Source organism: Aquila chrysaetos, chromosome 15 (assembly GCF_900496995.4).
Source record: "Aquila chrysaetos chrysaetos chromosome 15, bAquChr1.4, whole genome shotgun sequence".
NCBI classification, from domain to species: domain Eukaryota; kingdom Metazoa; phylum Chordata; class Aves; order Accipitriformes; family Accipitridae; genus Aquila; species Aquila chrysaetos.
The window spans coordinates 20,831,515-20,847,859 of NC_044018.1; the positions used below are offsets into that span (position 1 = coordinate 20,831,515).

Sequence of the window (16,345 nt, forward strand, 5' to 3'; positions counted from 1 at the left end):
ACCATAAATTAAAGCTTGAAACATTACATATAGCTACCTTTAAAAGTACTTAGTACTACTTTAAAGGAACTTTGTCAAATGTAAATCTAATGTTAGCTTTTTTAGAAAATTAATTTAAAGCAGTTTTATATATTATCCTTGTCCTCCCATCACTTTATAAGATGTAGCAATTTTTAGAGTCATACATTTCTAATTTTTAGATTTCTGTTACTGTTTTCCTTCTAGTAAGGTCCATTCAATATTTTAGCTGAGTTTTGCTTTTTAATTATTGCTAAGAGTAAGCAGTAACACAAGCTTAGAAACAACTGAAACTGAGGAATTATAAAGCCAATTCATAAAGAAATATTATACATTTAAACATGCTCACATAGAGCAAGTACTGCAGGTCTCTGCTCAATCCTTATTTACAGGAAAATCTTTTTTACTTTGATGGCTGTTTTGAAAAGAAAATAATTAAATAATACAGGTTTTGGCCTATTACTGTTGATCCTCAAAAGAGATCTTCATGCTTCTTGCAAAATAAGGTTTACAGCCTAGAATGGTGGCTAGTTCATTATTTGGGCTTGAATTTCTCAAAGGGAAAGATTCTTTTCAATCTCAGTTAAAAGCAAGAGAATTCTTCATTCCTATTAGTGACTATACAAGATATAAAAGCATAAGCACTGACTTAATCTACTGTTCGTGAAACTGAATTTAGTGACACAGGCTATAACCTAAAAGCTATTGAGACATGACTGACCTTTCACTTGCTCGTATCATTTGTTTTGATTCCTGAAGATTAATTTAAACTGTTTGTGTTCTTTGCTGCTATTAACGATGCTATCATGGACTATGGTTACACTGCTGCACCATTAAATTCACTCTGAATACTTCAGCCTTTTCCCCATTATCCTGTGCATCTCTTTCATCCTTTGACTCTCTGTAACCTCTTATGACTTTTTCAGCAGAGACAGCTAGTGACGATGATAACTGTTGGCACCTATACAAGCCCAGATTTTCTTTTACTGTGTATGTCAGAGGAAGGCTACCATACTTAAAGCCACGAGTGAAACAGTCTGAATATCATAGTGTGCAAGGTCATCAGCAGAGTACGAATGACATGTTGAGAGGGATTTTAAGGAGGGGAAACAAACATCTGCAAAGGGATACTAGAATTCAAAGAGGCAGCTGACATTATTTACAGTTTTCTCAGAACTATCATAGTATGTCTAAGTTTAAAATGTTATTGTTATAGACTGCATCGCTTTAAAAAAAAAATCACAAATGATCATATAGTTCTAGTCAATGAGAAAAGCTGGAAAGAATCACAAAAGTTCACAAAAAGTGCAATATCCTTCATTTGCTTTAAAAGATGTTTCAGTGTATTGCAGGCTTATCCATCATCACACATTTAACAACTGGGTAATGATAGGTAACTAAGATAAATGAGATACTGAAATATATTCCTTAGGCAATAAAAAAGTTTTTCTCATTATTTCCCCTTGGAATTGTTCCTGTAGGTATTCTATACATTGCAATTACTTGGGTTTATTTTAGCTTGACAAGATAATTGTTTTTTAGTAAAGCATTTGACAAAATGTTTTAAAAAATATTTTTCAGAATGGGTCATTTAATGAGACTTACTTTCATTCACATGAATTTAGTTCCGTCAAAAATAGTGTCAAAATACATGAAAGTACCAATTAGAATTCACTGAGCTTCCACTTTTAATTCTTGTTTGTCTAATGCATGAATTTATGACCAACAGTAGCTGAGTGCTACTATTATTATTGGAAGACCAACTCCTTAGCTAACTCACAGCATTATGTGACGTATTGAATACTTGGTTTTGTAGATATTTAGCTATATTAATCCTTTCAGAAAGATTGTAAAATAACACATTTGTAAACTCACATGTAACACTGAGCTGATCACAGAGATAATAAAAATGAACATAGAAAAATAGGAACCTGAAGTTACAGTTTTAAGTCCATAATGAGAGACTGAAATAAGTATGTAGAGGTACAAAAGTGCTAAGTGTTGCAGAAGTACTTTACTTCAGCATGAGTTTCTATAAGTTCCTCATGTTTTAAAAACAGGCATTACAGTGGATTTCAAAAAATAAATAAACTACTAAAATCTAGTTTTACTTAGACCAAGCGGTCTCAGCATCAGTTCAGGCTCATATTCCAAATACACTTAGCTTTAAATGTGTGTGTTAATAATTGATTTTTCTTTAAAAAGTTATGATTTAAAATAGAGAGAAAACAATAGTTAAACTCGTTGACACATACATGTAGTAAACAACAAACTGAAAAACAGTTACTCCCTAGAAGAGAATTCTGCAATTATAAAATAAGCACAAAAGACTTCCATGCCTATTCAGAGATTAGCACTAAAGGACTGACTAGTCATGAAAAATAAATATGGGGTCCATGTAAAAGAGAATCACACTTCAAAATTCACTAAAGTCAAAGGGAACATAACATACTCTTTCAATTTCTATGAACACTGAATCTGATTCTAGAAATCTCCAGTGCCCCCCCCCAAACATTAAAAAAAAAATAAAATTGAATAGATTTAAAGAGTAGAACTTCAGGGAAAAAAAAGATCAAAGTGGCTATAATACTTATTACTGGAATACAGAGAATGCTGCATTATCTGACAATTAAGCAGAAGCATCCAACCCACCTAGAAGTACTAAAAAGTTCTAGGCAAAAGATTAAATACTTTTAGGTCAAGAGTAATTCATTTCACTGGTCTCTTCGCTCTTCAGTGGAAAAAATAAGCCAAGTATAATTTAAAAGAATTATTAAAAGATATTAAAAAGAAAAAAAATCAAGAAATGTTCTTGAGATGATCTACAATACAGAAGTATAAGAAGCCTAAAGACATCCAAACCAACTCAAACTCAATGGTACAAAACACACACAGTCAGATCCTAGCAAATATGTGAACAAAATAGACTTGTTTGCAGAGTTAAAAAGTTCATCAAAAGTATTCATGGTCAAGTCTTATGCCCTCCAACTCACTGCCACCTCTTTCCCAATATGTTACATTGACATTATGTATAATGTGATTTACAAATACAAGCATTCAGAACTTCCATAGCAGTAGTCTAACATTCAAAGCACTGCTCGTGCTCAATACATTATGCAAGCTTTTCTTCTCTGTAATGTTTTTCAAAGGTGGAACTATTTCTGTTACTTTCACATTATTCTTGTATTTATTCCTTTTCTTAAAACTATAAGCAGCATATGCAGTGATTGCCTAGCTGTTTTCACATAAACCACTTCAGTGTTATTTATTTAATCATGTTGAAAAAAGACAGTTCTGTAATTAAGGGTAACACAACAGCTCCAAAGATATGGTTACTTTAAGACCTGAATTTAAAAACCTTATTGAATTATGAGGAATATATAAAAAATCAAACAGTACAATCCTCCCCTACATAAAGCCCATATTCCATAAACCCAAAACATTTCATTTTTCTGGAAATTTTCAATGATATGAAAAATAGTTTGGTTTTGAATGACAATTTTGAATAATGTCTCTTCAATTTCTTCTGGGATATGAATTCAGAACCTTTTCAAGATCTGAAAATTGACAAAAATTTATTAGATGCTTTTAGAAGGTAATAAAATACTGCTTGTATATTAACAATGATGCAAGAATAATTTCTATTTGTGCAATGGTGTTTTTCACGTGCAGTTTTCAGAAATGTGTCACAATTCTCATATAGCAATCTGTAAATGAAATCTGTAAATTTCTTAAATACAGTCAGATAAGCCACTTTGGGGATGCAGAAAGACCATTCTCTGTTAATCATACCATTCTTGATATTTACTTCTATGGTGAAGCTTCTACATTTTTGGAAACACCATCTGAGATATTGCTGAAATGGAGTATAAGCAGAACAGTTCTTTCAAATGATAATATCCACATTTTTTCCAAAATTTTCTTTATTTTTGCCCATGGGCAACTATGTTTTCCATTCTTACGAAAGTTAGCAGCTGTGTTTACATTCATATCATCTTTTGCACACAATGAAGTAGAAAAAGAGTAGAAATTGTACCAGATCCTTTTTACAGGCAGTTGTAAAGTTATGGGTAAGGTCATTGCAACTAAAGATAACTGTATGACTCGTAGGTAATCTACTCTGTGCGCACTACATTGATACACTGATACACCACATTGATTCGGTATACAAATAGCAATAGCATCATAGAAGCATTTCTGAAATAGAATATAATGTTAAACTCTTGTCTTCTAAAGATCAAGCAAGTTAAAACATCTGTATTTTTGTGATAGAACAATCCATTTTTTAATGTTTCACTTGATATACTAAAAGTCAGTGGGAGTAATGGTAAGAGCAGTACCATTAAATACCTCTACAAGCAGTGGAACAGTGAAGATGCACAGCTTTGTGTGGGGACCTGTGCTTGCAGCTACAGAGCTGGGGCGTGTGACACAGAACCAGCGTCAGGGCAGAGCGCGGGTCGGTGGCTGCTGGGTGCCCCGGGAGCTCCCCCGGGGTCTGGCAGGGCAGGGTCCTCACCGGCCAGGGCCCAGCCCATCGCCCTGTACTGGGCTGACCCCGTCCAACAGCTAAGCGCCCACACAGCCGCTCGCTAACTCCCCGTCCCCCCGCAGCGGGACGGGAGAGAGAATAAGAAGAGCAAAATCAAGAAAACTCTTGGGTCGAAATAAAGACAGCTTAATAAGTGAAGGAAAGAGGAAAAAAACAAGTGGTGCAAAGGTGATCGCAACCTGACTGTCCCAAGCAGACAGACGCCCAGCCAGTCTCCAAGCAATGGCTACTTTTGAAGACCAAATCCCCATTTTTTGTTGCTGAGCATGATGTTTTATGGTACGTAATATCCTTTTGGCCTATTTGGGTCAACTGTCCCGGCGGTGTCCCCTCCAACCTCTTGCCCACCCCCAGGGTGAGCAGTGTGAGAAACAGAGAAACACTGTGCAAGCAAAGCTCAGCAACAGCCAAACCACCGGTGTGTTAGCGTTGGTTTAGTCACAAATACAAACCCCACTGCCATACGGGCTGCTATGAAGAAAGTTACCTCCACCCCAGCCAGGCCCAGTACCTGCCCCCAGACAAGAGCAGGGCAGCCACGGAGACTGGGGGCAGCCCCAGCGCTGGGCACCAGGCTCCTCCCTGGGGACAGGGACGGGCTGAGGCCGGGCCTGGACGTGGGCCCGTGGGTGGGCCTGGCTCGTCGGGGCCCACGGCCGGGCAGGACAGGGCTGGGGGGAGCTGAAGACGGGCCCTGCTGCATTGCTGGGCCAGGGGCTGGTGGCCATGGGGGGGCTGCAATGGGGTCCTGGGGTGTGGGGAGAGTCAGGGGAGCCCCAGGGAAGGGGGTCAGGGACAGTCAGGGCTGGAGGTGCCCTCAGGACACGGACAGTCATCTCTGAAGCGTGACTTTAGATCCAGGTTTGAGTCCTCCAGGTGGGTGGCTGCTGCAAACGGCCAACTTCCCATTTTATTTTTCTCCCCTGATATAAAACATCTGTGCAATGATTAAATAGCAAGAAAACTGGTTAACAGGTTTTATGATTTATAGGCTCTGTCACACTTACTGGAGTATCTGATTACTGGGATGACATAACTCATTGACCAAAGGGGTGCCCTTTGTTAATTTTTTTGAAAAACCACCTTTTCTACAAAAAAATTGTGCAGAAACACAATAGAGTGTAGTAGATACTGACAAGTAACATGGTACGAATACTACCAAACATTCATCCTCACTTGTCTGTTCTTAGTAGAGTGCTGAACATGATAAATGAAGTAGTTTATGCCCAATTAGTATCATGTAGATGGATAGTTTTAATTATATCAAAAATGTTTCTTCAAAAACAGGTCTGAAAACAATAATTATAATTTATAAAGGAAAAGCATTCATGTGGTGTGTTATTTATTTGTTTAATATTTTTGTATTGTTTTTGCATTTTAATTGGATTGTAGTAATTGAATCAAATTTTAGTTCCTTGACTTAACATATAGACAGTTTTTTAGAGGGGAAAAATAAAACTTTCCCAGATGTGTTGTCTCATTTTAAAAAGAATTCTACTGGCCATTTAAAAATGCTTGAAGTTAACAGGAATCCTTGGATTTAGAATTTCAAGCTAGAGAGAGAGAAAATGTTACTGATTGCTTCTCATTGAGGTTCATAAATAAGGTTCAAAGAGTACTTCCCAAAGGTACTGCAGATAGCACACATGTAAAGATCAGATTTTCTCTGGATCAGCTGAAGAAACTGGGAGACTGACCACCTTCTGAGCAAAAACGTAAGAAAGCTGTATAATTGAAATTGCATTCTAATTCCACATTTTATTCTTTTCGATTTGTTTAAAGCAAAGACTCTCCAGAGAAAAAAGAAAGAAAGGACAAAACAATACCATGTGGTAAGTATGGGTCACTTTTTAAGAGTTTAGAATTCTACAGCTCATTTCTGTTTCATTCTTTTAAATTAATTTTTATTAGGATTTTTTTTAGAGAAGTATTAGATAAGTCATCTGTTGTGAAATAGAATTCTCGTTACCAGCTGTGTAAGTTATCAAAGCAAGATGATGTCATTTGTTCGAACTGTACAATTAGCATTGGACTTTCTGTAACAGTTAATCCCTTGCCTGTGTGCAAAATCCACAAGTATCTACTAATAGTATGGATGGTGTATTTCATGATGTATCTTGTCTTTAAGAAACCAGGGTAACTACCAACTCATTACATCTACAAGATACTTCAGAATAAATAAGGTAAGAAATATTGGGCCTAACCAACCAGAGAAAAATCTGAACTTAACAACTTTAAAAAGTAAAATACTTACTCCCGATTAGGAATTCTTTGAACTATCCAGCTATGGTAAGAATTTCAGAGGACCTTGAAAGAGGTTAAATATCTAAAGCTTACTGAAATTCAGTGGCAACTATGGCTTTAACTTCTTTTGCAATCTCAGCTGACAACTTCACTTGGTAAGGAAAAACAAACCCAGACATAACAAACAGGTTTCCATTTACAATGAAACTGTCACAAAAGTATTTTTTTACCGGTGGAGTGCTGAAAATGTAGAAGGATGAACCCTTCAGTGCCAGAAACTTGAATTTGTAGAGCTGAGAGGAATCAGTTCCTTCAAGTCTCTCATTTACCCATCCCATATGTATGACCTGTGAAAGAAATTAATTTAAAATTAAAGCTCTATTTTTCAGTGGAGCATAAGATATATCTGAATAGGTCAAGTCTTTCCACAAGGAAGAGTGATCATATTAGAATGGGATGCATCATCCCCTTCTTCACATTTGCCTTCCCACCACTAGATCAAACTCTTGAAGTGTATGGTTTCATGCCAGTGTGTCAGAAGTCCTTGAAGAGACTAAACTTACAGTACAGGTTGAATCTTGTCTGAAATAATCACCACTTTAAAAGCCACCTGTATATGCCTCAGCAGACTCTCACTTGAGCCAGCAGAAAACCTAGGTGTACTGAAATAGTTCGGCCAGCAGTTTATAAAAAACATGATCCTACATTATCTATAGCACAGTCAGAACTTCGACATACTGAAATTTCTGTCACATGTACCTCTGAAGAAACACATCCGAACAAATCACGAGATTTATCTGAAATCACACAGCTTTCCTTATGCTCATGTTTGCCACTGTCAACAAAGTGTCTTTGTCACACTGATTGTCTTCCAGAGTTTATATACTTTTTTAAATATACACTTTATCTCATGACGATTTAGGTTCTTGTAGAATTAAATGTCAAATTTAGTTGTTACACAACTTTGCTCTAACAGTATTACAATACATGTCTTTATATTTCAGATAAATTAATTTTAAGAAAAAATAAAATCAAGAAGTAAGGCTGGATGCTTCCTTTTTGAGGTAAATGCAAATTTATAGAGGAATAATGCCATAGTGTGGTATTAGAATATCATGAATATAGTTACCCACCAAAAATAAAAAACATAAACATTTTAGGCTTCATTTTGCATACATTAAGAGGAAGATATTGCCCTTGAAACAGGTACTCCAATCTAGAGTGATCCACCAATCTGAATATACAGCTATTGCTGACAAGCTTGCTCATTTTCAATTAAGGCTACACTTATGGAAAATACTGAGTTACACATCGGCAGAAATGTCGTATCACTTGTGAACATACTGAGCCCACAGAGTTTTGCTGGAAGTCAGTGGAAACAGCCTGAAGAAGGCATTCATTAACTTGCATGAAAAATTCCGCATATGCTCCATGGATAGATTTGGGAAAAATCTGATGATCTCAGGAATGCTTTTCTATTGAAAGCCCAGTGTGCGTACCTGTAGTCATTACCAACAGAGCACAAAGGTGGAAAGAATGGACAGGGAGTAGCTAATAGGATAGACGTATGCTCATACTCTTATATCATGAAAATCTCACACATTGTTTTCTAACTTTTTTATTTAATGCATCAATTACGTTTCTTACCAATCAACTTATTCAGAAATAAATAATAAATCATTATGTTGAGCCAGATTATCCTTCTCTGTACTCTTTTACCAAGCTCCAGCATTAACTTTTTAAGGAGATCTAAGAAACAGCACAATAAATATAGTAGCCTTTCCAATTCTTACTTTGCTATTGTGTAAATTTAAGAACTCTCACCAAAACATTGTTTCTATAGTAGTCAGCAAATGTTTAGAAACAGGATGTTCAGACACTTCATTACTTTTAAAAAATATACTACAGTATTGTTGATAATCTACTACAAACTCTATTATATATTGAGTTTATCACTGTGGTAATATAATATCAAATAATACAGACAAAAATAATAATGTCCAAATCACAGGGCACAAACAATATAATATTCTCCTTTACATTCATCAAGTCATGTTTGCTGACTTGCAACTGGACACCATGTATTAACCTCTAACAGTAGTAGAATCTTCACTAAAATAGTAATTTACTGACTAAATTGATAAATTGATAAGCAAAGGATATGGCTCTCTATTATGTTCTTCCTTTGTTCATCATCATTATCATCACCATTTATGCTTACAGCAGCACTCAGCAAATAATTTTCAAATTATCCTCAATGTTAAATGGCAAAACTAAGTCACAGATAAAGTCTGCAGCTTGCCCAGGTCATTCATCAAACATCATATATTAAAGCAAACATGACAGATTCTGAGAAATATAACTATATATCTTGTTGCAAACCGAAGAAGTTCATTTAATATATTAAAAGAAGGAAAATATGAAGTTCTTAGTTGAAACACAGGGCAGGATGATATCAGAAGACTGGAATTCCACTTCTCAAGATTGTGTTTTCACTGCAAAATACACATGTGATTTCCTGTGATTGACAGGAAAATCTTGATTTATCTAGTTGGCAGAAACCACACGTTGGCCCGTAAGCACTGGTCCTAAGTACCAACAGCAGTGCAAAAGACAACCACACTGCCTTTGAATGAAACTCTAAATTTAGAAAAAGGGCAATGAATCTCTCTAACTGGAGTAAAATCAGATTTGTTTTTCAATGAAAATGTGATTTATGTCAAAGTTTTCCATCTGTGAAATAGGAATAATTTCCTTTACTTATTTTATGGAATTCATGTGAAGGCCCTATCACTGTTGTATGCTTATCTATGGCTGTAAGATGTGATAGGAGCACCAAATGTCGTAGCCTCGACTTAATGTAGCACTTAATCTTCTGAATAATTATCTTGAGTACATATTTAGCTACAAACACAAGACTGCATTTTCTAATTAGCTGCAGACATATTTTTTGGGCATGTGTTCTAAGTGTTTTACTGACATGGAACTGTATTGTTATTATTTTTATTGCAGTCACAGTGTACTGTGACCAGTCTACCTGTGGCAGATCAGAATCAAAAGACTTGGGTTGAAGTATACCCTTCTCCACACGACAAACATATTTTTATAATTATTAAGAGCTATAAACTCAATGCTAAGCTGTTCTGTATGCTGGAATCTCTTTCAACCTCAGACAAAAAAAAGAATAATACAAAACCACATTCACTGGACTAGATTTTGGGGGAATAGTCTCTCTCCTCACTGAATTATTACAACATTGTAATATCACTCTTGATCCATATGGATTGTGATAAGGTCACCTACTCTTTCCACTTACCAAAGTCTACACAAAACCAAACAGCAATACTTCAGTTACATTTTGAATACATTGCACTGAATATTACTCTGCCTGATTGAAACGACTAACAGAAACTCCAATTCCAGGAAAAAAGAACTTCAATCAGAAAAAACCAAATAATAGATCATCAAAGCAAAGAGAAAGTCTTAGAACCCTTAAAAATATAAAAAGACCCTTTTTGTTTCTAAATTTGATTATAATTCCCAAGAGATATCAGAAACTGATTAAAAGTTTTTCCATTTTCATTTTCTTTAAAACCATTACGTAGCTTTGCACTGTCAACATAATTTGTGGAACAAGGAAAAAATTATATACCTCACAGTAGAAATAAGAAAAAATGGTCTGCTGATTTATATCTTACCAAAGAAAATAAAAACTTATCTGGAAAAACTAGCTAGTATATAAAAGCTCAATGTCATTAAAAAAACCCGAAACCCAAACCCTTCCAAAAGTCTTTTAAATCCCAAGATTACGGTTTGTGTGTTAGCACCATGAAATGCTTATGTAAGTATTAAAGGTGCTAGTAAACAAAATGTTGCAGCATTTCCTGAACTTTCTAAAAGACACCTATAACATGAATGCCTACATCAACTTGTTGCATTTTTTTTTAAATGAAGATGTGAAAAAATTCAACAAGTAGCACATTTGTAGATCAATTTAGAATTTGGAGAAGAGTATCTCTGCAGAATACTGACTGAAGTCTCAGTACATATATACATTTAGGAAGAGAAATATAGTACAGCTAGAAGGCACGCGAGCTTTTTGTTTGTTTGTTTTACAATTTTTGTATATTTAGGAGAAAAGCAAGGGTTGAGTTGATTTAAATACGGATTGCTCCACCAGATGTGAAGGACTGGATGAGATACTTTCTTGGGGAAGAAGCAATAGTCAGGCTAAGTAGCTGAAGAAGGATTGCTACCAGAATGTAAGTGGTGAGCTCAGTGGGTTTAAAGCTGCATTGCTGTCATTTGCATGGGTTGGGGAGAACAGGACAGCAAGCTAAAAAGTAAGTACTAATGAATATGAAAGAGAAAGAGGAAAAGACAAAGCAAAAGACATTTAGGAGGAGAAACAAATCCATTTAGTGAGACCAAAAATAAAGAAACAGGAGAAAATATGAAATTAAAATGAAAAGAACAAAAGGAAGGACACTATACAAATATATAAAGAGGGGAAAAACTGTTCCGGTATTTAGACTGAAACCTGCCATTTGAAGTTTTAAGCAGTGCTCATAAGGCATAACACTACAAACTGTCCCATTCTCAGCATTGCTTTCACCACTTTATTCCCATACTGCATAATCAATTTGAGACTGCTATTTGAAACTGCGTGGAAAATTACCCATACATCTGGAAAATTACCCATACATCATCGATGTATTACTAAGTTTCTAAAATGTTCTAATACACTTTCCAAAAGTTCCTGTAGGAACAAAATGAGCAATGGCACTCATTATGAGGAGATAAAACAAGTCGCTAACAAAATGTAATCCAATCATAGCAGATAAATGAAAGTTCTTATTTGCGCTTATTGTTTTCCTACAGCAATAAAGCGTCTAGATGCTGCAATGACTGGAAACTTAACGTGTTACTTTTAATAAAGCGATCAGTACATTTTGTATATAGTACTTTTAGTTAAATAGTTATGAAAAGTAAATGATGCAAAAAACTCCAGAGGGAAATGAAGAAAGAAAATCAAGTAGATCCCTGATGTATGACATGTCAGAACAGATGGGGACACTTATGTAATTAAAGTGGGATAAAATTCTAGAACAGATGCCAGCATGGCCTGCAAGTTAAGAACAAGCGTCATACCATGAAGCAGAATGGAACAATACAAAATTAGGGAAGCAAAGACAAGTACATCTTGAGGTAGCTTAAGTAATTTTTATTTGGTCTTTTGCAAAGCAAGTGGTAGACCGCATGTTTTGAAAAGTACAGATACTGGGGAAAAAAAAAGCAGTCCTTTCACATATGTAATGATTAACTAAACCCAAAAAATTAAAAAAAAAAAAAGTTTGGAATGCTAGAAGTTTTGATACATTACATTAATAGTTTCCATTGTACATCAGTTGCATTCAGTTATGTCCAAATGGCTACTATTCAAAACGTAATGCATTTAGTCCTGCTCCCTTTCTACAGGTGTACGTTGTAAAAATCTAACTTTTCCAGACTAACAATTAGGAGAAAGTAATTTTATTGTTATATGATATATTTTTAAAACGTTTTTCTCTGTTTTGAGAAAATGAAAAAAAAAAAAAAAAAAAGAAAAAGAGAAACTGGTCTTACAAGAGTATGTGCAGGGTTTCTTTAGTTCTGCAGGATGAAGCCAAGCAAACATGTTCATGGCATACCTGGGGCAGAAGTTCTACTATGAGGAACAATGGGAAAACCCTCCATATTTGAAAACTTCCTTATTTAGAATTAGGATGATGTCATTATCAAAAACAGAGTGGAAAGGAGGCTTCTGAGAAATTTAGTACATTACCTTCTCCAAAATGCAGTACCCATGCTAAAAAAAATGCTTCCTTAATGTCCTGAGGATCTCCGGTAATGGAGACTTCATAGTTTTTCTCAACAATCTATTCTAGCACTTCATTCCTCATGTCAAACATGAATCACTCTTGCTGTAACCACAGTTTAAGAATTTTTTTGCCCTATCCATTAAAGACTCAAATGACTCAAACTGCTTATTCAGTTCAGAAATGGAGGAAAAATCCATGAACAAGAATATGTAGCTTGTGAGGCACCATTCCTTGCTTCTTTTCACGTTATTCTCTGAACACAAAGCTATCATTCCTGAATATTTTTTACATACCTCTTTCCCTGTCTTTCTTTCAACCTGTCCACAGAGGCCGTGGAAAACCTCTGGTCAATAACTTTTCAGAAACATAGTGCACAAAATCAGATGCAGTACTCCTGCCAAGGCCTTACAGCAAAAGGAACGCTTTGCATGTCTTGAAGTAACTCACTTAGGTACAGCCCATGATGCTTGCCTCTTTCTCAAAAGCCACAAAGGAGACACGGTGTTATGGCATGCAGGTAAATGGCCAGCCCTGGCCTGATGTTAAACTGACAAGGTAACAACGTGAGAAACTACTGGACATTGCATAAAATGCAAAGGGAGAAGTTCACTGGCTATCTCAAGCCTGTGGCTATACTAATAAAACAATAAGGAGATAAACTAGCAGGTGAAATATATGAAAAGGAAGTGAAGAATGGGTGAAGAATGTCAAAAGATAATGAAAAAGGGGTGCTGACTTACAGACAGTGGTGGTGGTATCACAAATTAAGGCTGAAATAACTAAATAAGCATGTAAAAATCAGAAAAAACAAGAGCCAATGAAGAAGGAGTAGAACATGGGTAGGTTCCTTACTTGGGAGGGGGAAAAAGGAATATAAGGTACACCATATGAATGGGGTTTTTGGGGGTCTCAGTTGATCAGTCCTGTCCCTGATTACCTGCTGATGTAATAATAAAATGTCATAATAAATCATAACAATGAACCTGTTGTTTTTCTTATTGTTGCTGTCTGACTGGCTTCTGCAGACAGGGGCATCTGGGATGGCCTCCTTAAATGCTAGCAAGGCAATGGAGGATGGACCAAACCTTCCTAAAAGAATTTGCATCCCCAGATACTTTTCAAGTATTTTCTAGCAACATCTTCTCCCGTTGTTTCCCACAGCCTCTCACATATACTTGATTATTCTTGCCTATGTGCTGTACCCTAGTTGGCTTCCACCCTGTTTTTCAGATTCATTCTTCAATATGTCAAGATCATTCTTAGGTCTAAAACTGTATTTTAAAGCTTCATGTCTGCAAAACTAGTAGGTTTATTTTTGCTAATGCACTGTAAAGGAAGTATTCAAAGGAATTGGATCCAGGACAGACCTTTTCAGGACTTCTAGTGATTATGTCAGCTTTGAAAGTGAATCATTTATACCTACTATTGGATTATCCAACAACGTCTGTACAACCGAATCCATATAATACTTGTTTAAAGTATTGTCATGTCAAGAAATGTCATAAACCTTACTGGAATCGAGATACGTTGCAGCAACCACCTGTCACCCATCCACAAGATGTGTTATACTATCACAGGAGGAAATTAGATTGGTTGTCACTATTTATTCTTGACAAATCCTTCAGGGCACTCATTCGTTATCATGCAGCTGCATACCAATATTTTGTTTATTTATTTCAAAATTCTTTCTAGACATTGAAGTCAAACTGACTAGTCTCTAATTCTCCAACTTCTCTTTCTTTTTCCATTAACAGCCATGATTTTTGCCCTTTCCTAATGTTTTGAGATGTCACCTGGCAGACACAAATTTCCTGAAATATCTTGACAATAGCTCTGAGACTACTTTGACCAGTTTTTCAAATATCACCAGGCATTAAAAGCATACATACCACCAAAACTTCCCTTTGTATTGTAATCTGAGATTTTATTGGGGTTTGCTAGTATTATTTGCAATAACCATCTTTTGCAGTTGACCTTTTTAGTGAAGGCTGACCTCTGATATGCTGAGTAGAAGACAAACATTTTCTTTTGTCTTCTTCCTATTAATGCACTTAGAGGGTAATTTTTTGTTACCCATCTATCCCTTGCTGGTTGCATCTTAATCTGTGTCCTGGCCTTCCTGGTACTATCACATGCTATGCTTTTACAATCCTTGTCTCTAGATTGCATTTTCTGTATGATTTCCTCTGGAGGTCAGTGAAGAGGTCCCTGCAAAAAATCAAAACAAACAAGGGAAGAGATATCCTAGGAAGTAGTGAAAATCTGTTTCATAGCATCACAAGAAAAAATACACATAGTCTTAATATCTGATCAGTATTTTCCTATTTCTGCTGAGACAAAACTGTATTGTTTTAGTGAAGGACAGGAAATTATCATATTAGTCTTAAAAACATAAAAAATCACCCAGTAAACAAAATAAAGAACCTTGCAAGTAGTTTTTCTGTACAGAGAGAGAATTGCCTAATTTACTGTTTCATAAAAAATACAGAGCAATCCAGCAGTGTGTATCTTTTTGAAAATCGAGTCCCAAATCTAACTGCCTACGGATAACACAGAATCAAGTGCTTTCAAGTCTCTCACTGTAATAAACTAAATCAAGCAGAATCAAAAGTTATAATATTTGGAGAATGGTGGCTGTAAACATCCTCCACACTCAATAAAATAATGTACAAACTGGCTCAATCCCCCTCTCTTCATGTGGAGCACCAACATGCTCTAAAAGTATGCAGTGTGTAGATGCCATGTGCTTTGTCATCTACACAGGTTACATATACACTTAAAGCCAGAGCTTCAGCAGTGGTACTTATTTAATACCTTTCAAATTTGTGTAATCCCTGTATATTTGTTAAAAACCCTGTAGTCCTCAACATGGACTAACTAGCATGACCTGCCCTGGGATAAGCAGAACTCTCCAAACAATTCCCAATTTAAGCATTAGTAGGAATAATTTCCAATAGGCAGTTTAAATGCAGACACCCTGCTTTGGTGGGAGAAGAGAATTTAAATGTGTGGAAGTAGTCAGACCATGCCAATTCATTTCATGACCTTGTACTGTTTATTTTAACAGTACAAATATATTCATAATAACTACAACTACTACTACCTTTCCTACTGCCTCTTTCTAACTTTGGATCATAGACACAGGGCAAAGTCCTAACTCTATCTGACATCTTCTTTTGGCAAAGAGACCCATAAATACAGCTGGTTTAGACCTGGGAACCAATATCTTAGTCCTTTCACTTTCCAATTTTCTTTAGTTATATGCCCATGGAATTCATCATGTTCTGGAGACTCGTTTTCCAGTAAAACCAGTCGGGGCAATATGAAAGACAAGGAAGAAAGCCAGGTTTAGCAAAGTAATTTTTCATGTTCTTAACCCTGAATCTCAGTTTGTTAATGACCTATGAAAACCAGAATCTGAACGAAACCTATCCTGATCCAACCTTGTTCCTTTACAAAAGATTAAGTTGGACTCTAAAGGCAATGAAGAAAACTCACTACAGGCGACACAATAATGAAACTCTAAGGACCTGTTTAATTCTTCAGGAATGTCCATACTCAAAAGCAAAGATAAATTTGCAGCTATCAGCGATTTTACTTCAAGGAAGCTCTTCAAGTGACCTTCAATCTCTTAAGCTTATCCTTTCTCTGAATTTTAAATCAATTGCAT

General features: G+C 35.9%; 1 protein-coding gene across 2 annotated transcripts in view; it reads right to left on the reverse strand.

Moving 5' to 3' along the window:
- SNTG2 (syntrophin gamma 2) overlaps window positions 1-16,345 on the reverse strand; it is a 299,806-nt gene that overhangs the window by 40,365 nt on the left and 243,096 nt on the right. For both annotated transcript variants that reach the window (XM_030038043.1, XM_030038044.1), the window contains one exon: window positions 7,045-7,161. In XM_030038043.1, the coding sequence (XP_029893903.1) occupies window positions 7,045-7,161 (117 nt within the window). The remainder of the gene's footprint in view (window positions 1-7,044; window positions 7,162-16,345) is intronic.